Genomic DNA, 24375 nt, shown 5'->3' with positions numbered 1-24375 from the left:
GTCTACGAAGCAGTGCAATCACAGCTTTACCTCATAGCAGTTATGTAAAAATGTGATCTTTAGACAGTTGGCAAAAACATATAATTGGCTAGTTATTTAGCCATCTGCCAACACATGTAGAAACCCCTCTCCGATCTTGCGCAAATTAAGACAGCTGCATGGCTTCTCTAATGCCTGCTTTGATTGGTCCACCCTGCTTATGGTGAGCAGCACTGGCCAATCGAAACAATATGTAGTGTCTTAGACTACCAATCAACAAAGTGCATCAGGTAATCAGGGTAGCAGTGTGGCCATTTTGGTTTGCCCAGGACAAGAAGCTGTGGTTGCTATGGTCAAAAAAAGGCCAATTCACCATAGCAACCAATCAGATTGCTGCTTTTATTTTCCAAACCCCAGGAGAGCAGACCAGCAGCGTGCTCGTCCTGTGGGCGGTACCGCCCCCTCTCAGCACTAGAAGCAGGTCATGAGTGCACGGCCCCTCCCCTCCGCGTAAGCCCCGCCCCTCCCAGCACTAGGAGCAGGTCATGAGTGCACGGACCTCCCAAACACAGCCCGTCCCCTCCGTGTAAGCCACGCCCCCCGCTCCTCACATGGCCTCCGTGCATTGTACGCTTTCCCCCTGCTGACTGCTCCCGTTACCCGTGCTCCCTCGGCCATCTCACTCCAGGCACCGGGGTGGAGTTTGCCGCCTGTAGTTTAAATCCCCGGCCGGGCTTCGCTGTCCTCTAGCCCAGGAAGTGCTCGCTGCTGCCGCCGCGGAGGTCCACGTGTGTGAGCATGGAGCTGGAGGAGCTGGGGATCCGGGAGGAGTGCGGGGTGTTCGGCTGCATCGCATCGGGCGCCTGGCCCACCCAGCTGGATGTGCCCCATGTTATCACATTGGGGCTGGTGGGCTTGCAACATAGGTAAGTGTATTAGTAGGAGGGCACGTGGTGTAGGGTGCAGCAGGGGAGCTGGTGCTGTGTGGCCCCTGGTTTAACCAGAGAGGGGTGCAGCAGGGGGGCTATGTGGCCCCCTGGTGTAACCAGAGAGGGGGGCTGTGTGGCCCCCTGGTTTTAACCAGAGAGGGGTGCAGCAGGGGGGCTGTGTGGCCCCCTGGTCTAACCAGCAGCAAGGAGAGGAGTCTCTGTTACCTAACTGCAGAGATGCTCTTATGTCTTGTAGCTTCCTTTCTGCTGCAAAATCTTGCAGTAAAGTAAGGAAATCCTTGTAAAGTTGGCTATAGATGCATTGGCGTATAGGGCTGAGAACTGACCAATTTTGGCATATTAATAGTTTTATTTTAGATGTAGTTGAGGCAAAAGTAACCTGCACTCACCGGCTGTCCTGGAAGAAGTGCAGCCCCCATAGATCTGTGTTGTCCCCCAGAGGGATCTCTTGGGAAGTTGCTACAATAGTTAAGCTGTAAGTTTAAATGCTCATCCTACTAACTTGTTGCCATGTGAGTTTGGAGTAGGGGGAGGATTAGGATTTGGATCTCAAATTTTTTTCTGAGAGCAGAAGTATGCCTGCCACGTCCTGCCTGGGATCATGTAAAGTTGTAACCTAAACCCTGCAGGTTGTACAGCGGTGCTAATTTTGATGAGTCGCACACTTGATTCTTATCAGTATCCTTGTTTGACCTTTTGTTCTTTAGCTGCTGATTTTTGTCCCTTCCAACTTGTTTGTCCTTCAGATGTCTGTCCTGATTGCGTCCCATCCGCTATTACTTGTTTGACCCAGGCATTCTAGCAACAATGGTGAACATGAATAGGCCAGGGGTCTTTCTCTGCACCCCTGTTTGATTTTTGGTAATATAAAGAAAAATGCCACCAGATTGGGGACGACATGAGATTCTTGGTGGCTCCAAAAGTTGTGCCCAGTGTTGCCCCAGGACATGTAGGATGCCACTGTAAGGGAATGTTCCCACCTGCTGTGTAGAAGGGTTTTAGTTCCTGTTTGGGGGCATCAGGTTACAGTTTGCTTCCTTCCATATGTTGATGACCACCTCCTGTGCCAAAATGGAGCTGGCCATGCAAGTCATGGTCTTCCAGAATTAGAACATGTTGGACAAAGGCTGTGGCTAAAAATATCTGAGGATCGGGGAGGACCAAACCTTTCTAGGTCTGGCAGCTTATTACTTTCTGCACAGGTTTCCTGAACTTTTTGAATACTTTTACGATTTTTATATGATATTTCTTTGGTTGTCACAAGGAGGTAAGGTTGTACAGGAGCCCCCAGTGACAGTAGATATGCTGCAGGTAGAAGAGAACAGTTGCACTCTATAAAAGCTGACAAGTTATCAGGACAGCTCCTCTGCCGATGACGTGGGGTGCTGATAGCAGGCATGAATTTACAGAAGAAAAGTCCTCATCTGGCGTGAACATCCCAAACTTGAATCAAAGATATGTGCCTAATAAAGGAGTCACTGTAGGCTCTGAAATGCGTTGCACCTCATCTTATGCATTTGTAATCGTGTGGCTTGTTTTTTTTACCAATAAATTGATTTTTTACCCAAGTAATCACTGCATTGGACTCCTCCACTACCTGTTCACAACATTTTGTCACCTCGGACCATGTGTGAGGGGGGCATCTATGGGTATCCACCCTGCTCCCCCCCCCCCCCCCCAACAGGGGAGGTTGCACCCTGAGCGCACGTGACCTTTTTAACCACTTCCACTCTATAAAAGTTGCCACAGTCAACAGGAACTTCCCACGTGGCAGATCGTTATGCGAATCTGCAGCAGATTTCATGCTTTTAATTTAAATTGAAGAGATGGGTACTGGTGCATCTTGTCTCCACCGGAACTGTGGGTGGAGTAATGGGTTTGTCTTGGTTGAGTTATAGGGAACGCCCACAGCCACATCGTTGCTAGCAGCGCTGCCAGTGTGTCCTTGGTGCCGTGCCATGTATCTCACCTTCTGACCCCGCTGTCACAATGGACGCGGGTCATCTCCCCTCTCGGCTCCTGTCAGTGTCCCCGGTGCTCTCCCGTCCCAGCTCCGACGCTGTATTTCCCACTCTATAACTCCCATTGCTGCCGTAACATCATCTGCCCTAGCGGCTCCTGTTGCTGTGCTCTCTCCGGCTGCCTCCCATAAGCACTGCAATCTCTCTCTGGCACATGTCACTGTCCCTGGCTCTGCCTTCTCACCTCCCCCCTCCGGCGCTGTCCATCCCCCAGTGTCATGTTCCCCACTGGCCTCCCATCAGCGCAGGTATCTCTCAAGCCCTCTGCTGGCACAGCTTAAACCGGGCCTGCTGTCTGTCTCTCCCCGCCATTCGCCATGCGCTCCAGCCGAACAGCAGCTGTGAGTCCTCGCCAGAGCCCGACAGGACAGCGCTAGAGGGGGTGGGGAGCACATCCCTAACACTAACCCAAAGCCTGGGAGTGTTAGTAAGGACAACCCTAACCCGGGGGGCGTTACGTGGGTGTTCCTTTTCACTCCTGCTAGCCAACTCCTGTCTCCACCCCTAGTTCCGGTGGAGACATAATGCACCAGTACTGAAGGGATGAAGTCTGCTGCTGACCAGCTGCAAATGAGTTGAGTGAATTCACCCTTGTGCCACTCTCACAAGGCTAAGAAAATCACGCAAGATTTGTGTATTGCGAGACGTGCGAATATGAACCTCATTATTTTTGAATGGGGTCATATATGTATTTTGTTCTTGTTTTTTTTTTTTTTTTTCACCTGCATTGCGGTGCGGGGGAAAAAAATCACAGCATGTCCTATCTTTGGGCGGTCCATCAGAACGCATCACTCGTTTTTTTTCAATGGGTCCAAAAAACACATACGCTGCGCAAGCAAGTGTGATATGAGGTTGCCCATTGACAACAATGGGTAACCCTTGCCAATCCTCCAGTGTGGCTGAAAGCTGCGCCGGAGGTTCGCTACTTTACCTGAAGTGATGGGAGGCATTTTAAGAGAAACGCCTCACATCCGCAGGTAAATCACATGTTGATGAACGTGATATCGGGCTGAACTTCACCCATGATATCACCCATGCGTAGAAAGCCTTGAAGAGACCTACTTTAAGACTTGTGGACTGAGAGTAGGTAACCTACTGAGTCCGGAGATGTGTATACTTACCTTCCCCGTTGTACCCCCAGTGCCAGCGCTGAAAGCCACCGCTGAGTGTTCCTCAGATTATAGTACTTAGCAGTGCTGCCCAATATATTCAGCGGCGGTTTTCAGCGCTCACACTGGGGGAACGGGGGAGGTAAGTACGACCCTTACATGTCCGGACTCAGCGGCTCACCTACTTTCAGATGGTAAGCTTAGCTTATTGAGGTATGAGTGGATGGCGGTCTATCTAAAGAGTAACAACAAGTCGGGGGACATGAATTTCACAAGTTGTGCCAGTGATTGCACAGATGAAGCCCTCTCTGAGCCCTTGGCCATCGCTAATATTTCTGGATTTGTGTGACCCTTTGACAGTATGGTGGCTTAATTTTTTTGGCACTGCGGCCTGGATTCAAATCCATATCCTCCCATGAAGGAGGATTACTCCTTATCCTCCTATGACGTTTAGTTACTCCAGTGGTGGCGCTGCAAGGAAGCAAAGGGCGTCAATTACAGCTCATTTCTGGGGGGTCATGTAGTAGGGTTTGTCTAAAGCACAAAACCCTTGTAATTACAGGGTGGCCATGGAGAATTACCCCAGAACAACACTCTTATGAAAGCTGGCTAAAAGAAAACCTGTTGCCCATAGCAACCAATCTCAGCGCAGCTTTCATTTTACCTCAACAGTATAAGAAATGAAAGCGGTGCTGTGATTGGTTGCTATGGGCAACAAAGACAGATTTTCTTTTGTCTTTGTTGCCCACAGCAATCCTAGCACAGCTTTCATTTCTTATACTGCTGAGGTAAAATGAAAGCTGCGCTGGGATTGGTTGCTATGGGCAACAGGTTTTCTTTAGGCAGCTCTGAGAAGAGTGTGGTGCCGGCCTACTTTTCTGTGGCCGCCCTGTATCACCGTCTCTGTACGTTGGCTCCATCTAATCCATGGGAAATTAAATGGATAATACCATCTGGAGGATTTATGCCTTGTACACTGGGTCTGCAGAGCAGATGTGCTGACGCCATGTTTATGGCAGCCTTGGCCTATGTAGAATGTAATGAGGGGATAAGTATCTGCCTGCTGGGCCCCTCACTGATCACAAGATCAGGGGTCCTCGGTGTCCCAGAAGAAATGGAGCCGTGGTCATGCACAAGTGCTCCATTCACTTCACCCCACTAGGGCTCCATTCACATGGGCGTATTGTCACTGCATATTACGCATGCGGCTTTCCCGTGCGTAACGCGGTGAATGGAGGCAATGAAAGCCTATGGACTTTCAATCTTCCATTCACACCTGTGATGGAGCTGCGAGGGGACATCCGTATAAAACGCAGGAGGAATAAATCGCAACACGCTCTGTTTCATTTGCAGCCTTTGAGGGTTCCAAATTGAAGCGCTTCCCCCTCGCGATGCCTGCGAATGGACAGCGTTTAGTACGGAGCCTCGCTCTGCACAGAGCAAGGGATTTGAAGAAAAAATTCACCCTGCAAATGTGCATGACATCATAATCCTGGGCATGGGCATTGCCTTTCGCAGCCTGTCCGCCACCTCTGCAGGCTCCTCTGCCACATTCAATAAAAATAAAATCCATCATCGTACCGGTCGGAGGGCTTGTTTTTTGCAGAACTAGCTGTAATTTTCAACGATACGATTTCACGCACGGAAAAAGTAAAGAAAAATTCTAAGTGGAGTGAAATGAAGGAAGACACAATTCAATTATATGTGGGAGGGTTTCTGCGGTGTACACACTGCACCAAAACTGACATGATTACTTTATTCTATGGGCCAGTACGATTGTGTATGATTTGATTGATTTTTTTTTTTTTTTTTTTTGCTGCACTACTAAGAAGAAAAAAAAATAAATAAATTTTTCTATAGCCATCTGACAGCCATAACTTTTTTTTTTTTTTTCCTTTTCGTGTTAACACAGTTGTATGAGGACTCCCTTTTTTGTGGGATGTCCTGTAGTTTCTGTTGGCACCATTTCAGACTACATAGGCTTTTTGATCGCTTTTTTTTGGGGGACTACGTTCACTGTGCCTGATGATGCGTTACTTTATATAGATCAGACTTTTACATACACAAAGACACCAGATCTGTGGTTTATATTTATTATAAAAATGGCAAAAAGGGTTTTTGTTATTTAACTTCTTTTTTTAATTAATTTTTTATGTATTTTTTTGAGTCCAATTAGGGGACTTGAACTTTGATTGCAGTACAATGTAACGGTCAGGCAGTCTATCAAGCCATGCCACACAAAGCCGCAGCTGCCATGGCAACTGAACAGTACCCTATGATTACCACTCCAATCAGGACACTTTAATGCCACTGGCAGAATTCACAGCAGCATTTAAAGAGTCAACAGCCTTGATCAGCGTGAGCGCTGATCGCAGCTGTTGCAGGTGGGTGTTAGCTGTTAGATAAAACCTACATTGTGTTGGGTCGGATCACCCCAAATCTGCTCCATACGAACCCCGAACATGACATAACTGCAGATCCTATAGCTTTGAGGGGTTTAAGTTGGCCTCCAGTGCAAATGTAATCCCTAAAGAAACCTGCTCTTGGGTTGGCCACCGCTGCTCACGGGAGTAGCATTGGTTAATTGGAGAGCAGCGTAAAGTGACTGACCAGCAGCTGCACAGCTTCCATTGGGTAGTCTGAGAAGCGCTGTGGCTATCCTGGGTGACAGTAGAGGGGGCTAGGAATCTGCAGATTCAAGGCAGAGGAGGGGTGTAAATGAGGTAGAGTGGGTGGGCTAGCAGGTAATAATTACTATTTTTCCCATCTAACTTGAAATTTTGACCTGGAATTGGAGGGTCCTTTTATTTAGTAACTAGAGATGAGCGAACGTACTCGGATAGGCACTACTCGTCCGAGTAATGTGCCTTATCCGAGTACCGCTGTGCTCGTGCTCAAAGATTCGGGACGCGCTGTGGAGCGGGGAGCTGCAGGGGAGAGCGGGGAGGAACGGAGGGAAGATCTTTCTCTCCTTCTCTCCCGCCCGCTCCCCGCTCCGACTCACCTGTCAGCAGCGGAGCGTCCCGAATCTTTGAGCACGAGTACAGCGGTACTCGGATAAGGCACATTACTCGGACGAGTAGTGCCTATCCGAGTACGTTCGCTCATCTCTATTAGTAACCTATTACTCCAGTGTAAGATCCATTTGGGGGCCGAGACCCCTATACAATAGGAAATAACTAATGGTAGCAGCAAAACTTGGGGATCCAACTTAATGCATGCTTTGTTTTTTTTTAACAGAGGACAAGAAAGTGCTGGCATTGTGACTAGTGATGGAGGCGCTGAGCCAACATATAAAGCACACAAGGTAAGATTGGCGCTTGTTCACTGCCTTTCTCAAATGGTAAATAATTGTATGATAATGATTAATCATTAACCCCGTAGTGACAGCCGATACATCTTTTGGCAGCCTGGATCGGTGGGCTATGTATGAAAAGAGATTGCACGGCGATCTCCCTCTGTACATCGTGGGCGCTGTTTCTTACAGCTGACACTTGGTGGCAACAGCTCCGATGAGCTGCGCGGCTCATCGGAGCTGTTAACCTTTCATGGTTCAAGAAGTATTTTATTCAAACTGCATCATCACATCATTTACAGTATATCCATAAAACTGCAATAAAGATAGCATTAGCATAAAACTAACTGTTTTAATTTGTACTAAAACGCAGCAATTCATGCAATGTTTTTAATTAAATATCCTGTCTATGACTGCCCCCTGTTGGACCCGGGAACATAGAAATAGAGATAGGAAAGAGAACCCTATGTAGAAGAAGAAAAAGTATGATAAAGAATAACTTGAAGGAAAGAAAGGTAACAGACTGGGATCAGCCATATGCTTATAGCTGTTAACCTTTTAAGTGCCGCTGTCAATTCTGACAGCAGCATTAAAATCCCCCGAACCATGAGATTGCAGGGAGCTGTGTGAGTGTCATGGCAGCCAGGGGCCTTCTGAAAGGCCCCAGGTCTGTCATTGCAGAATGCCTATCAGGCCATGCCCTTGGGGGGGTCGGGAGAAATAAAGAAAAAAAAAAGCTATTGCGCGCAGAAGATGGCGACAGAAAATAATTTCAAAAAATTAAAAGTCGTTGGGGGGAAAAAAAAATAATAGTACAACTATACAAGTTTGGTATCTTAGTATTCGTACTGACCCATAGAATAAAATTATGTCAATTTTGTTGCAGTTTGTGGGCCGTAGAAACAAGATGCACCGAAAGATGGCAGAATTTAATTTTTTTTTTTCGAATTCTCTCCGCTTAAAATTTTTTACGTTTTTCAGTACATTATATGGTACATTAAATAGTACCATTAAAAAATACATCTCGTCCCACAAAAAACAAGCCCTCATACAGCCATGTCGATGGATAAATAAAGGAGTTATGGTTTTTTTAAAGGGGGGGGGGGGGGGGAGAGAAAAACGAAAATGGAAAAACAAAAAAAGGTCCTGTCACTAAGGGGTTAATGCAATCGTTCCCATACAGCTTTCATTGAGGGGCGCATCTTCCTGTTCACACAAGCTGTCCAGTGAGCACTTTTATGCTAGTTAAAAATCCACGATCAGGAAACAAGCGAGCGCTGGCTTGTTTGACTGATAGACGTTTTACACTGCCCAATTGGACAAACTTTCATGCCCAATAATGGGGCTGCGTAAAAGACCCTAAATACTGTGGTTTTAGAGAATTGATTAATAATGTCAAATTCTAAACATGAGAAGGCTTCAAACATAAAATTTGCCTTCAATATTGGATTGCTTGAAGCACCACTTGAGTAACGCCAACCCTAATGGTCTGCAATTCTTCTAACTCTTTAAGGGTATGGGTCTAGTCAACCACGTGTTCAATGAGGAGAGCCTTAAGAAGTTGAACATGAGCAACCTAGGAATTGGCCACACAAGATATTCTACTTCTGGAAATTCAGCTCTAGAAAACTGCCAGCCATTTGTGGTTGAAACCCTTCATGGAAAGATTGCAGTCGCACATAACGGGGAGCTTGTCAATGCAGCCCGGCTCAAGAGAAAGGTAAGGTCATAAAGGTTTCGCAAGGTCCTCAGATACTAAGTGGCAAATCTGCCCAATAGTTTGTATGTAGGCTTACAATTTAGTAGTCTGGATGGAGTCCTGTGTGGAAGCTCTGATGCTTGGTGGACCTACAGAATGTTTGCCATGTCTTACCTTGGAGGCGTATTTTAGAGAATTGTGAATGTGATGCTCAAATGTTGCATCTTTCCTTTGTGGGTTCCAGGGTTTACTCTGCACATTTCTGACCGTCTATTAGAAGAAGAAAGATGTGTTTATTTGCATTACCGGAGCTGTTAAATAATACATCGTTGTAATGGTTATGCCCTAAAGAGGTTCTCCAGCTAATCTTAGATTTGGTCATGCAGAATACAAGCTCCCTAGCTCTTCTATATCTGTACATTGTGAACAGCTTTGCCTTGTGACTGCAGATTTGGGGCTTATTTGGGCAGCTGTAGTTTCGGACCATGCGCTTACCGTGTATTCCATGGTAAGCATACAGCCCCGTTGTAGAAAATAACGTCTATAAACTAAGCAAGAAGAAAATAATCTTTGAAGACCTTGGAAATGGTGTCTTCACTCTTCCAGCTCTTTATTTACCACTTTGATAAGGTCAAGTTAAAGTGCAATTCAATTTCTCAGAATAGTCAATTGTAGTCTAAGCTATTCTTGTCAAAGGACAATACAACACATACTGGTTACAGGGCTCCTTTGGTCCCAGCATAAACTAAGATGGTTGCACCGCTTTTGACTATCTGTTGCACACTGCATTAGTAGCCAAAGGCTGTGCTGTGATTGGCCAATGCTGCTCATGATCTCGCCTAGACAAGAGGTATAATCATGAGCTGCGTAAAGAAGGTTAATGATGGGGCGGCACAACATGAAAGGGTGGCAGAGCTCATTATAATGCTACTTTGCATCATGTACATCCTCCAGGACCCTCTGGTACAGGTTGCTCTAACTGGTACTCGCTCCTCTTCAAGTGTGCTGATTGGGCTGGGTCCTAGGGATCAGACCTCCCATATATCAAACATTGATGGACCCCTTTAGTTAACTTGGAGACGAGCCACATTTCAATATGGCTTTTGACCTTGGAAAACTGCGGGGATGGCCACTGTAAAATGTGAATAAGGTATTTGCATTGCAAAGCTTCAAACTTACATTTCTCTTAAAGGAATTGTTCCACTCCTAGCAGTCTTGCTACAGGAAGCAGACAACTCTATACATTGTGTGGTGGTCCTGGTTGCACCTGCTGAGTTGGCGGTGTCCCATTCACTTCAATAGGACTCGGCCTGCAGTACCAATCCGGACCACCATGCAATGTACGGAGGGGTCTGCTTACTGCAAGAAAATTAAGTGGGACGGCTTCTTTAACACTTAAGGAACTACATTATATCAGGTCTTTTGATTTTTGACAATTACAGTTGTGCATGATTTTTTTCCACACTAGCCTAAAACGCTTTCAAAGTAGGAATGATTTCAAAAATAAGGTTTAAGGCGATCCTTTAGGCCTGGAGAAACCAAGATGGCGAATTAAAATTTATAAGAGTTTTATAATGAAATAAAAGTTTAGAAAATAAAAACCTTTTTGCCTTTCTTATAATAAAAGAATCTAAATAATAAAACAAACGTATGGTATCGTGTCTGCAACCTATTAAAATAATGCGTTATTTTACCCAACACGGTGAAGGTCATCAGAAGAAAAAAAATAACGCACGCCTGAATTGTGGTGGTGTGTTTTTTTGGGGTTTTTTGTAAGGCGCGATATTCAAAACTAGCCATTAAGGTGTTAAGATCCATGGACCCAAATTGTGACGTGCATATTATGCGATAAATTAGTTGAGCGTGGCTGGACATATGCTTGTCACATCTGATCTGTGCATAATGTCTTCCTGTAAGTCTGTACTGCTCATGTGGGTGGAATCAGATTTCAGATAGTGATGTATGCTGATGAGAGACACTATTGGGCAAACAAATCAGTGCACCATTCTGTGGAAAGCTGGGTACCAGAAGAAACACTGGAGCAATGAGCAGAAAATGTGTACATAGGAAAAGTATCTGGAATTGAATAGAATCTGTGCCTACAGTACCAAACGGGCCACTGCAGTGCTGCCAGTACTGAGAGCGGGCTCCGGGATCAGCTGATCGGTGGGGATTCCCATCAGCAGACCCCTGGACAACTTATTTAAAGGGGTTCTGACATGAAGGAAAAAAAAAATTTACTCTCCTTGCCTGGCCGGACCGATCGCCAGGCATGTCCCCTCCATCCGGCTTGTTCATCTGTGGCTTGTAGAAGTAGAGCAGGAGCGGTCAAAAGGACTGCTTCCTGCTCTACTCCGTCCATCAACCACTTCCAAGGTGAACGGACGGGCTGCCCACAGCAAGCACGTCACAAGCAGTGCTTGCTGTGGGCGGCCCGTCCGTCCTGGCTGAAATCCGAGATTCTGCGCGTGCGCAGTGGCGGCCCCTCCTGACTCCTGTCAGAGGGCACCTGTCTTCTGCGCATGCGCGGATTCCTGGAGGGAGGGGCGGCTCGTCGTAGGAAGGAGAGCCTGCTGCGAGATGACAGCCCCCCCCCCCCTGATGACAACAACAGAAGACAAGGTAAGTATTATGTTTTTATGCTTTAACAGCCAAAAATCGTGGGTTCCCTGTGTCCATTAGGCAGACCAGGGAACAATGGCTATTAAAGCATAAAAACGTTATTCCTGTCAGAACCCCTTTAATGTGCGAGAATGCCAATCACCTGACTTTCTAGTTTGGTTCTTCTGTAGCTACAAAGATCAATGTAACACTTCTATACACTAATCTGCATGGCTGTGAGCTTCCTGGACTTATTGGCCTAGCTTTAATGACTCCATTGCTTCCACTTGCATATGGTATAGGTCACAATAAGGGAGGTGTACGGGTTAGAATTCATCCCCAGACAACTTCACACTTCTCTTCCTTTACATTTCCACAGCTGATGCGTCATGGTATTGGCCTGTCCACCAGTTCTGACAGTGAGCTGATCACACAGCTCCTGGCCTTCACGCCGCCTATGGAAGAAGACCATGCTGCTGACTGGGTAGCACGGTAGGTAAAGGGGAATGAAGCGCTTTGCAGTTTCTGAAGATGTACAGCTTGTCCATTAGTACCGTAGTTGTTCTTTCTGTTAAAGGGAACCTGTTATGTATAAGCACCATGTATGTTATGCTGCTTATAGCATAGGTGACGGGGACCTGTCATATACTCGCCCAATACCCAGTTCCTGTGTTGTACCCTGGCTAAGAGGGCGCGCTAACAGCTGACTTTCTGCACACACATCTCCCATACATATCTATGGGACTTGCACTCAGATTCAAGCTGTTGGCGTGCTAACTTCGCCGGTGGACAGCGCAGAAACCGGACCGGGTGAGTACGTCGCACAGCTCCCCGGACTCCACATCACCTCAACTATAAGCAATATAATTTAGGTTTAGTTGCTAAAAGATTCCCCATAAACTTACATTGCTTGTAGGAATGGCAGACTTCTGGAGCTCTGTAGAAACTAACGGGACTCCTGTCCACTTTTATTAGCACCTTTGTATCTCCTGTCCTGCCTTTTACTGCCATTTCTGACTTGCAAATGTTGCATATGATTAACAATTTTAAATCTTGGTTGCTGGGAAGAAACAGCGCCACTACTGGGTGTGAGCTGCGTACGGTATTGCAGCTCACACCCATTCACAAGAAAGACTCCCCTGCCATTCAGCTCCTTGTAGTAATAATGCCCGCAGTGTCTTCTTCCTTCACATACATAACTGTTGCATATTGAAGGCATCTTGATAAAAAAGCTTGTGACCGCCTTGCCCATTTACTGAATACACAGCACAACTAAATGTCCTGGCATGGTTCCAGGCGGGGGGTATTTACTATGTCCGTACATTGAGCAAAGGTTGGCTGGACTGGAATTTTTACTGTGTCTCATGTAGAGGAAAAAATGTTTGTTTCTATGTTCTATAGAATCTGGATTGGGGGTGTCCTGTTTTAGTTATTGTGGATCTGTTTTTTGAAGGAGCACAACATACAAAATTTGAGCACACATGACCCTTTCTCTCAATTTTTTTACTTCCCTTTGCTTTTTTTTTTCTCTTCTCTTCTCTTGTCTTTGCAAGTAAAGGTTCCCCCAAATGCATTAATGTTCAAACCCCCTGATAACTGTGGGGCCAGACAACTGTATCAGATAATGTCGAGGGAAAGCTGATTTGAGGGCATTCAATTTCCACGCCAAGTCCTCTTGTTCCCCAAGAGTTGAGTTGCAGCTTACCTCCCAAAATATTGGAATGCTCGGCCGAGCCAAACGTTCAGGAGTATGGGGGAGCCGGGGGAAGTAAGTCAGTCGAACAGTCATTTAGCCAATAGTTGTGACAGTAGCTGAAGTTGTATGCGCCTCAAAGGTGCAGAACCTTTCTGTGTGTCCCACATGCTCAGCTATGTCTCTCCGTATTCTAGCCTGTAATTGGCTGCAGCACAGTCCCCCTCCCTTGCACAGATGCTCGGCTCTGTCTCCTCCTCCTCCTGCTAGCTTGTAAATAGCCATTTAGATGCTCCTGGCAATATAAGCAGCAGCATTTAAATGGGCTGATGGATATATATTGACCCATAGAATAAGTAATATATATTTTTAATGTTGGTCTGCTTTTTAAAAAAAGTATGATTTTCAGAAATTGCTTTTGTTGTCCTCTGAGACAACCCACAACTTTTATTTTCTTGTGTATTTTTTTTTTGTTTTGTTTTTTTTGTGATTCGAGCTGTAGTTTCTATTGGTACGGTTTTGGAGTGCAAAAAGCTTTTTGATTGCTTTTTATTAAAAAAAAATTTGGGGAGCCAGAGAGACTAAAAGTAGTGACTAAAAAAAGCACATTTCTGACAATGCATATAAATTGGGGAAAAAAAAGTTGGTCACAGTGTAGGATAAATACAATGTTAGGCCTCCTGTCCACGGGTGTAGCGATATCACGCGGCAGATCGCCGCCAGGGAGAGCTGATAGCTTTCCGCAGTAGGAGAATCATGGCAATTTGTAGCCTGCTGCTGTGCTTTCCATAGTAAGTCTATGGAAAGCGTTCACTAGGTTTCCCATGGCTGGTTTATCGCCACAGGAAACGCAGTGAAAAATCACCTGTGGATAGGAAGCATTAGGCGATTTGCCGTGATTCTCCATGGTTGGCCTATCTGTCAGCTCTCCCCTGCTCCCCGGCGGCTCCTGTGGCGGAGATCTACCGTGGGATATCACTACGCCCGTGGAGAGGAGGCCTAAATTGGCCTTTTAGAGGTGTAGCAATGCCAACTGTGTTTTTGCTGTTTTCCCCCTAGTCCACTTATTTGCTCGCTTTCACTGCATATACTACAATTCGTTTGTTTGCAGTATATTGACATTTTGTCAGCATGCTATTAAGCCATGGACAGGGCATGATGGGCTTAAGTCCATGATGGCTCTGGAAACCGTCAGAGGCCCTACGCTCCCATTGCAGTCGAATGGCACTCCAATCTTGTTGTAAGAGAACTGTTTGGAGGATCGAGGGAGCACGCTTTCTGTCAAGGGATTCAGATGCTAGTGCTGACAGCAGCATTTAAAGGCTTAACAGCTGGGATTGGAGCCATCTTTGCCCCCTGCCACTGCATAGGGGTGTCATCTGTGTCTGACAGCTGATACACGGCAGGTGTCAAGTGGGCTGCGTTCCCGAGTCCACTTCATACTATCCCCACGCACATCCCATAATAATGTCTTATTGTTTGACGGAGTTAGAGGGAATCTGTCAGCTCGGACGACAGTCTAAACGGCAGGCATGTTATAGAGCAGGAGGAGCTGAGCAGGTTGATATATAGTTTTATGGGGAAACATTCAGTATAACTTGTATTATATTCATTTATATCTCTGCTCTTTCTGATCTGAATGGTCCAGTGGGCGGAGCTATCAGTGAATGACAGCTACCAATCACTGATGGCTCCACCTACTGGACTATTAAGAACAGGAAGTGCAGAGGTGTAAATCAATAAAATACAAGTTAGATTGAATCTTTTCCCACAGAACTATTTATTTTCTCAGCTCATCCTGCTCTATTAAACGCCATCTCCATAATGGGCTGCATGTTCAATGTGATGGTTTCCCGTCATGTGCTTAGCCTAACTTCAGAAATGCACTCTGCCTTGTGTTAAAATGCAAATTACCAGAGCAACTCTATGTACATATTGGCAAAGAATGTTGGCATAATTCTGTTTTGAGGCGTGCAGAATTATGAATGCTGCTCTGGCCTACAATAGACTGCTACTTTGTATCGGTACAAAATGCATTTACAAAGCTTTTTCTATGTATATTATGCATGTGCACTGGTAAACAATGATCCTAGGTAAACATACATGAACACATTGGTTTTTCATTCTTGGCATGTAAACTCTCTTATTGCAGTGTTTTCATTGGACACGCTCATGGACGAGGTCTAGTCATAGACACAACGTCCTATAGTTTTAATGCAAAAACGTTACCCTCGAACTTGTGGGATGTTATAAGCCATATCCAACAATATACCCATTGTTGCCAACCTTGTGACCTGTCGTCATAACTGCAAAGTTTTGTGTAACTTCTTCTGTATTTCCACTGCAGAATAAAGAACTTGATGAATGAGACCCCAACCTCCTACTCCCTGCTCATCATGCACAACGGTGTTATATACGCCGTACGGGATCCATATGGGAATCGTCCTCTCTGCATTGGCCGACTCATTCCCGTGACAAGTGAAGAAAGAGGTACTTTGACCACAGTATAGTCAGTAAAATTAAAATGCCTCCGCTTTTATGATGCAATTTGGCAATCACCACTAATTACAAGAATGGGAACATGTAATGTCCTGTTTCATACAGGGGGAAAGAACTTGTGCAAAAAGAAGAGAAGCCCCTTACATGAGGCCAAGGTGGTCATGTATTTGTTCAAATTGGGCAACTGCCTCATCCTCCTGACGTTCACCACATTATGTGGAATAGTTTGCTAAAACCTGGTTCTTTATCTTTTCTACTTTTGAGTATTTTTTTTGGCTATTTGATGAGTTCCAAGGTTTTCTACTTTCCCACAGTGTATTCACAAATGTGTGTCAACTGGGGAAGATTAGATTATAAATCTGTAAAACAAACAATCGCTACCAAAAATAAAGTGCAACACTGTGACCATGAGAACATCTCCCTTCTCTGGCCACATCTCATCTTCTACATATGATAATTAATAGCTAGAGATGAGCGCGCACACTCGGATAAAGCAGTTACTCGAGCGAGAGTAACTCTGCTCGGACCAGTAAGCCGTTACTCGAGAAGAGCGATGCTCGCTCGAGTAACTGCTTTATCTGAGCGTGCTCGCTCATCTCTATTGATGGCATCAACATATTGCAATAATTGGCAGCAATCACACTTTGTGTACCTCGTGTTTTTATACTAGTTTGAAAGGTTTTTTTTGTTTTTTCCCATGTTAAACTCTATGTAGAGGTAACTGATAAATATGACAAAAAAACTAGTAGTCCTTATTAAACTGCCAGCAGATGCCAATATAATGGTATTTAGCAGTTCCTTCATTGTATCTGGGAGAGCGGAGTGACAATCATTAGTTTTCCACAAGACATGTCATCCAGCTTTCCTCGTGCTGTTATGCAGCCATGCAAAAGCACAAAGGTTTCCATTCATAGCAGGAAGTCTGGAGACCTAGTACGTTCTCCACAATGTGTACGGTTGGGCTGATTCCTACACTTTCATCTGTAGTTATTAACCCCTTAAGGACCAAGCGCCGTAAATGTTGCTTTAATCCCACCCATAGCATAACTACAGCGTGCAATTTACAGCTTCTGCTCCTGCAAGCAGACAGAAGCAGGTCAGGTCTTTGGCTGTCAGACACAGTTGAGGGAGGACAAGAGAGAAGTGTTTTTTTAACCGCTTCTGCCTTCTTCTTCCTAGGCTACATAGCACTAAATGAGTTCTATGTGCTAAGGAGTGAAAGAGAAAGTATTACTTCCACTATGCGACCCGACGATCACATGACCGCTGGGTGCCCTCTGTCACAGCAGAAATGCAGGTTCCTAGCAGACCCTTATCAGCTCTGTTAGTGGCTATTGTCACTGCAGATATTTTCCCTGTAACTGTGGCTCCTATGGATGCCTCAGTTATAGTGGAAAAGTAGGAAATTAACACTTTACAGCAAGAATAGTGCACTGTGTAGTATGACGGTCTGTACTTGGATCCATTCTTGGACTGATCCATCTCCCCAGTCGCCCCATAGGTGTCTCCACACACTCTTTGGGTGCTCTCCTTAAGGAGATACAATACCCCTCCTGACCCATGTCACAGACCTGTCATGAGCTAAGCCAGAAGCCTACTGCACACTAATGAGGGACAAGCTCCTCGAAACAGCTGTGCATGGTTCACTGGCTTGGTTTCCTAATCCCAATCATTAAGACTTGTTAGAAAGTCACATGGATGGCAGCATTCCTTACAAACTTTTCCATCTTTCTTATTTGCATGAATTACCCAGGAGAGCATGCATGGCGTTATGTCTCCTCACTCACCTTGTAGGTGTCCCCATGCCCCCTTTTGGGTGCTCTTCCTGGGGAGAAGACTATATTATCCCCCGACCCCCTCATCCCCTAGGTGTCTCCACAAACCTTTTTGGGTGCTCTCCTTAAGGAGACACGACAGCCCGCTGACCTATGATATCCACTATAACCTGAAGCTATGAACTCTGTGCGAACATACTTTATGGCGCTATTAGATGTGGGTGTTCATTGTTTGTATAAACATCACTTTTGTATTTTCTAATAGAGAAGAACCGATCGGACACAGAAGGTTGGGTGGTGTCCTCGGAGTCTTGTAGCTTCCTCTCCATAGGTGCAGAGTAAGTATTGGATTGTCACAGTTGATGAAGAATGCAGCATCAGATATGTGCCCGGTGTTCTAAGGGGTTTTCGGGGATTGGCAAAAAATTAGCTTAATGGAAGAAATGCCATAAAACAAAACAAAGATTGCTCACCTGGTATGTCCCAAGTTGCTGATGGACTTTTTACTTGGCTGCACTGATTAAATGGGTAGATGGGCATGTCATTGTCGTAGCTAGGTGGTGTGGGATGAATTTTAAAAAAAAAATTTTTGTAGTCCCAAAGTGTGCATTTTTGTTTGCATCTTTCATGTTCTATAGAAAAGCTCATACAGAAATACCAGGAAAGACACCAAACCTAAAACCTGCTGGAAATGCAAAGAAAAGCACTCTGACCCCCAACATCCTGCATGACAAACGTGTCATTGACCTGCAGCTAACATCCGACCACAGGGGTTTTTCACCACTAACCATGGGACACTTTGCCCAAAAACAGTTAAACCACCTTTGGTCAGTATCTTCCCCATATCTCCAGAAAACCTTTTAACGCCTTGGGCTGTAACTTAAGGCCCTTTTACACGGGCCGACAGACTTTAGAGCAACTGCAGGAGTGCTGACGTCACAGCTAAGGTAATCGGCGCAATTAAATTTAAAGACTTGCCACCGGCTCGCTAGCTACTCGCTCAGCGCTTCACCTTTTTATGGGAATCACTGAGCGGGGAGCAATTACGCAGGGCGAGAAGCCAACAAGTTTTTTTAAAGCTGGCAGAAGTCAGCTTAAACAGTAACTAGCGAATGTTATTTATTTATTTTTTCCACATTCGCACTGAACATATACTTGCGTGTAAATGGGCCATTCATCCAGTCTGAACTGTATTTTATGCAAGACTACGGTAGCAATAATACTTCTGGTGCAAAAAAACAGGTCTAGTCCTGGTTTCATTTCTTCAAATGATGGGGTGCAGTCCATCAAAATCAATTGCCAGTTTTCTAAGTGAGTTGCCACCAATACATTTTATATGCATGTGTGTTACAATGTACCAATGAAGTACTAAACTAGAATCCTGACATGTTTCTCTTCTTTTATGTTTTTGTAGATACTACCGTGAAGTCCTACCTGGAGAAATAGTTAAAATCTCTTGTGCTGGAGTACAGACTCTAGATATTGTGCCCAGATATCGGGAGAGAGACCCATCTGCCTTCTGTATCTTTGAGTATGTTTATTTTGCTCGGCCAGACTCCATATTTGAAGGTATTTTCTTGCTGTGTAATATGACCCAGTTTACCGTTATTTGTTCTAGATTGCCTTGTCATGGGTTCCATGTTATCCATAAAAGCTCGTGATATTTGCATTGACTATTGAAATTAAAGACTAGGATTTAAGAACTTTCCTAAATCACTAGCGCGTGTATTAGCTGATCGACATTATAAACCTAAACTAAACCTGTCATTTCATAGACCTTACATACATGTGTTAGAAGAAAGTGATTGATCCTCCCTTCGAGGATGGGGCCTGTCAATAAGATCCCTCCTTTTCAAGCAGCAAATTCCAGTTGGCTCTACTGGGATATAAAGTTTAACTTAAGGTTAACCCGTTAAGGCCCCATTCACACGGGCATCAAGCCATCGCCGTGAGAAAATTGCAGCAATATCGAATCGCTGGTCCGTGCGATATCGCGCCGGTTTCCCATGGTGTTACCGTGACTTTGTAGCACCACATGTGAGGATTTTCGGGACTTTCTTTCACTGATGACTGTTGCTCTCAGCTGTGCTGATTGAAAAACTTCAGACAAATGTCACCTTTTGGTTTACCATCTTCTAGATGTTTAATGATTTCACTACATTTTCTCCATAGGACAAATGGTGTATTCGGTCAGAAGAAGGTGCGGTCAGCAGCTGGCTATTGAGGCCCCGATAGACGCTGACCTGGTCAGCACCGTGCCAGAATCTGCAACACCTGCAGCTCTGGGCTATGCGGAGAAGGTAAAACTTGTTAACCTATTTAACCTCTTGGGGGGGAAAGCTGATGTTGTGTTTTTTTTTTTTTTGTTTTTTTTTTCTCTTCAATTTGTCCCCTCCACCCCCTCCAGCCTTCCTTCCCTTTTTAAAAGGTGCATCCTTCCGAGGTCGGTAAAATGAGCACCCATCTTGCTTTTTTTTTTTATTTTTGAGCACCCAGATTTCATCTATTAATACATTTTTTTTTTAAATTACCTGACAGCGCTGCGGATTAAGTTGGCGCTATACAAATAACAAGTCCCTCTTTTCCTTTACTGCCAAGACAGCCGTGGCTGCACAGCTTTTAAGAAACAGCTGACACCAGCAATCTATGGAGGGAGCAGCGCTATCTCTCTCCGTATATGTCCTGCAGCTGCAGGATGTAAAAACACTATAGGGCGGCCACTAAGGGGTTAATGACTAAGAAAATGAAGATGTACGTAGGTAACTAATATTCTTGCATCCTTACAGTGTGGTATTCAGTACGTGGAAGTGCTCTGCAAAAATCGATATGTCGGTCGAACCTTTATTCAGCCGAACGTGAGGCTGCGGCAGCTTGGTGTTGCAAAAAAGTTCGGAGTCCTGTCAGACAACTTCGCTGGCAAAAGAATAGTTCTGATCGACGATTCAATTGTGCGAGGAAACACCATTTCTCCAATCATTAAACTGCTGAAGGATTCTGGAGCGAAAGAGGTTGGTGCTGATTGTGGTATCCACACAACATGGTGGCTTCAGTAGTTAGGAAAACCTACACTGAGCGGTGATGTGAAGCTTGCCAGATTAGGGGGATTTGCAATTTACCGCCATAAAGTTAGTAAAACTGCTGTTCTAGAGACCTTTACGTTATCTCTAATCTAGTGATCGTGAGGGAACATACAAATAACTAGTCTCCATAATCTTGTAACGGACGGATAGCTTGAAAGGGCCACTCTGGTGGATTTTTATTCATTAAACTAGGCCCCAGTATATAATTAAGCTAGTATGCGCGGTCCTGCATAGTGTAGTATACATCTACAGAACTGCCTCAGGCATCGGAGCTGCGCTGTCCTGCATAGTGTAGTATACATATACAGAACAGCCTGAGCCATTAGAGCTGCGCTGTCCTGCATAGTGTAGTATACATATACAGAACGGCCTCAGGCATTGGAGCTGTGCTGTCCTGCATAGTGTAGTATACGTCTACAGAACGGCATCGGAGCTGCGCTATCCTGCATAGTGTAGTATATGTCTACAGAACGGCCTCGGGCATCGAAACTGTGCTGTCCTGCATAGTGTAGTATACGTCTCCCGAACGGCCTCGGGCATCAGAGCTGTGCTGTCCTGCATAGTACAGTATACATCTATGGAACGGCCTCTGACATCGGAGCTGCACTGTCCTGCATACTGTAGTATACATCTACAGAACGGCCTCAGGCATCGGAGCTGCGTTGTCCTGCATAGTGTAGTATACATATACAGAACGGCCTCAGGCATTGGAGCTGTGCTGTCCTGCATAGTGTAGTATACGTCTACAGAACGGCATCGGAGCTGCGCTATCCTGCATAGTGTAGTATATGTCTACAGAACGGCCTCGGGCATCAAAACTGTGCTGTCCTGCATAGTGTAGTATACATCTACAGAACGGCCTCGGACATCGGAGCTGTGCTGTCCTGCATAGTACAGTATACATCTATGGAACGGCCTCTGACATCGGAGCTGCACTGTCCTGCATACTGTAGTATACATATACAGAACGGCCTCAGGCATTGGAGCTGTGCTGTCCTGCATAGTGTAGTATGCGTCTACAGAACGGCATCGGAGCTGCGCTATCCTGCATAGTGTAGTATATGACTACAGAACGGCCTCGGGCATCGAAACTGTGCTGTCCTGCATAGTGTAGTATACGTCTACCGAACGGCCTCGGGCATCAGAGCTGTGCTGTCCTGCATAGTGTAGTATACATCTACAGAACGGCCTCGGACACCGGAGCTGTGCTGTCCTGCATAGTACAGTATACATCTACAGAACGGCCTCTGACATCGGAGCTGCACTGTCCTGCATACTGTAGTATACATCTACCGAACGGCCTCGGACATCGGAGCTGCACTGTCCTGCATAGTGTTAGTTCTGATGCCGGACGAGATCCGACACCTGTTTCTATGCAGGAAAATCTGAATGTCGGACGTCGTCTGATACTGGATTGCAAAGGGTTAATAGAGGCGGAAACAATAAGCAGCCACAGACCAAGGCAGGAAACTCCACAGATGCAAGAAATTTAGCAGGTTATTGCTACTTTACATCTTACAGATTATCTGGGAGTTGGAAAAGTGTATGGTTGTTTCTCTTGGCCTCATTGCCATGGCTTCTCTCCTCAGGTTCACATAAGAGTGGCTTCCCCACCAATAAGGTATCCCTGTTATATGGGAATTAATATTCCTACGAAAGAAGAACTGATTGCAAACCGCCCGGAGTTCAACGACCTGGCCGGGTATATTGGTAAGCCCTTTTCTATCAGCCTTCTACACTGCACTGATGTGACTTTTCTTGTAGCTTCAATAAAGTGAACTTCCTATTCCTCCTAACTTGTAATTTTTGTATTTTAGGTGCAAACAGTGTGGTTTACCTCTCCGTGGAAGGACTCACTTCTGCAGTGCGTGAAGGCATTAAACACTTCAAAGACCAACCGAATGGATTAAATGGCACAAACACACATCCCACTTCTCACGGCCACTGTACGGCTTGTCTTACCGGAGAGTACCCGGTGGAACTGGAGTGGTGATCATCACCAAGTCATGTCAGCTGCCATTGGAGGGGGGGGGGAACATCCCAGCTTATATTGGGGCTCAGTGATGGAACCTGATGTAAGGTGTCCCCATAGCAGCCAATGAAATTCTTTTATTTTCTTTTATGCAGATTGAAGCATCTGAAGCCAGCCTAAATACGGCAGATTTCCATGCCACTAATCCACTTGTAATGTACAGTAAATTGCTGTGGATGTTTTCAAAACCGCAGCTATTGGGGGGTGGAAATTGGCGCATGTATACTCATTTTTATGCAGTGGGATTTTACCCTTTACAACATGAAGGGGATTAGTAGTAGCAGCAAAATCTCCGTGTGTTTCGAGAGTTTTGCCACGGACTTCACACTTTGTAACACATGAGGCTTTTGCCAAAGAAATCCCCCGCCATGTGTGAACTCGCCCGACTTTCGTAGTTCTGCTGGTTACTGTGGACAATCGCACTGGTTTTATTTATATTTTTAGCTGAATGACTGCTGCTGACAGCATCTTCGTCGGCATCAGTGACCCTTTCCGGACTTGGTTCTTAATGTACAGTACATTGTCTCCAACGTTGGCGGATTCTCTTTGTGTATTCAGTGCAGTGCTGCTCCATTCTATGTTTTGCAAGATTTGGAGAACTGACAATAAAGCACTTTTTTGTTTTTATGTTGGTGCAATTAAATGCTAAAATGAGTTTGGTGCTAACATAATCCCATACCGGAGGTTTTATGATCAAGTAAAGAAGGATCTCCGCCACTGGGAAGCAGGAGCCTGCAGACTGATCTCTGCGGTGAGCCTATCTGACAGGCTGACCACGCAGAATCGCAGCAATTCGTAGCATGCTGCAATTTGCTGCCCGCGAGCAGAGAATCGCTAGGATTCTCCGCTGGTGGACAGGGGGGAGCTGCGCTCTCAATAGCAACGCTATGGAAAGCGTTCACTGCATTCCCCGCAGCCGGATTATCGCCCGTGGACAGGCAGCCTAACAGGTTGTGGATGTTTATACTAGGTTTTCATAGTGCTTGACAACTATACACTGAAGGAAACACCTGAGTGTGTGTTCATAACCCTTTCAAGATCAGATGTGTTTTTAGTTGTTTTTTTTTGGGGGGGGGGGGGGGGGGGGGGGGGGGTTGTCGTCCCTGCCTTCTAAAAGCCATAACTTTTTTTTTTTTTTCTCTATCAACATTGCTGTATAAGAGTTTGTTTTTGTGGAAGAAGTTGAAAATTTTTAATGTACTGTGTGACTTACTGAAACTTTTAAGAGTGCCTTGCACTTACACCTTTGCAGTGTTTCTGCTCTGTTGGCCACTTTAAAGCATTATATGGGTCCGCCTTCAGCTGCAGGAAGGAGCTGAAAATTGCCAACGGAGCAGAAACGCTCTTAAAGTGCAAGATACTCTTTGCCTATATTGTGCTCCCCCTTTTTTTTTTTTTTTAAATTAGCATTTTCACAATGGATTTGATCAGCCTGTTCTGTACATTTCTCATACCCCCCCCCCCCCCCCCCCAAGAACAGGAAGCTGTGCCTGCATTGTTTTCTCTAGTGCAGGTGTAGCTGTTCCAGAGAAGAGGCTATCTGCAGTACAGAACAACTTCTCCGTACATAGTCCCTGGGGACAGAGCAGCAGAGACGGGAGACTAATAAAGACAGTGCTAGGGACAGATCCTGAGGGGGCAA

General features: G+C 45.5%; 1 protein-coding gene across 1 annotated transcript; it reads left to right on the top strand.

Annotated features, from left to right (window-relative positions):
- The first annotated feature begins 558 nt into the window (after positions 1-558).
- Positions 559-23360, top strand: PPAT (phosphoribosyl pyrophosphate amidotransferase). The gene is made up of 11 exons (XM_066573374.1): positions 559-905; positions 7300-7366; positions 8868-9074; positions 12034-12146; positions 15695-15837; positions 17887-17959; positions 19036-19190; positions 19794-19921; positions 20408-20629; positions 22291-22411; positions 22519-23360. The coding sequence occupies exons 1-11, from the start codon at positions 778-780 to the stop codon at positions 22692-22694; spliced, it is 1533 nt and encodes a 510-aa protein (XP_066429471.1). The 5' UTR covers positions 559-777; the 3' UTR covers positions 22695-23360.
- Positions 23361-24375: the final 1015 nt, after the last annotated feature.

This window comes from Eleutherodactylus coqui, chromosome 7 (genome assembly GCF_035609145.1).
Source record: "Eleutherodactylus coqui strain aEleCoq1 chromosome 7, aEleCoq1.hap1, whole genome shotgun sequence".
NCBI lineage: Eukaryota > Metazoa > Chordata > Amphibia > Anura > Eleutherodactylidae > Eleutherodactylus > Eleutherodactylus coqui.
This window is presented reverse-complemented; position numbering and strand designations above follow the sequence as displayed.

Excerpts from the sequence above, each read along its gene's own strand:
- PPAT (XM_066573374.1), top strand. The coding sequence starts at position 778 with ATGGAGCTGGAGGAGCTGGGGATCCGGGAGGAGTGCGGGGTGTTCGGC. Across the intron at positions 906-7,299 it reads CTGGTGGGCTTGCAACATAG|AGGACAAGAAAGTGCTGGCA; the intron begins GTAAGTGTATTA and ends TTTTTTTAACAG. Across the intron at positions 12,147-15,694 it reads GCTGCTGACTGGGTAGCACG|AATAAAGAACTTGATGAATG; the intron begins GTAGGTAAAGGG and ends TTTCCACTGCAG.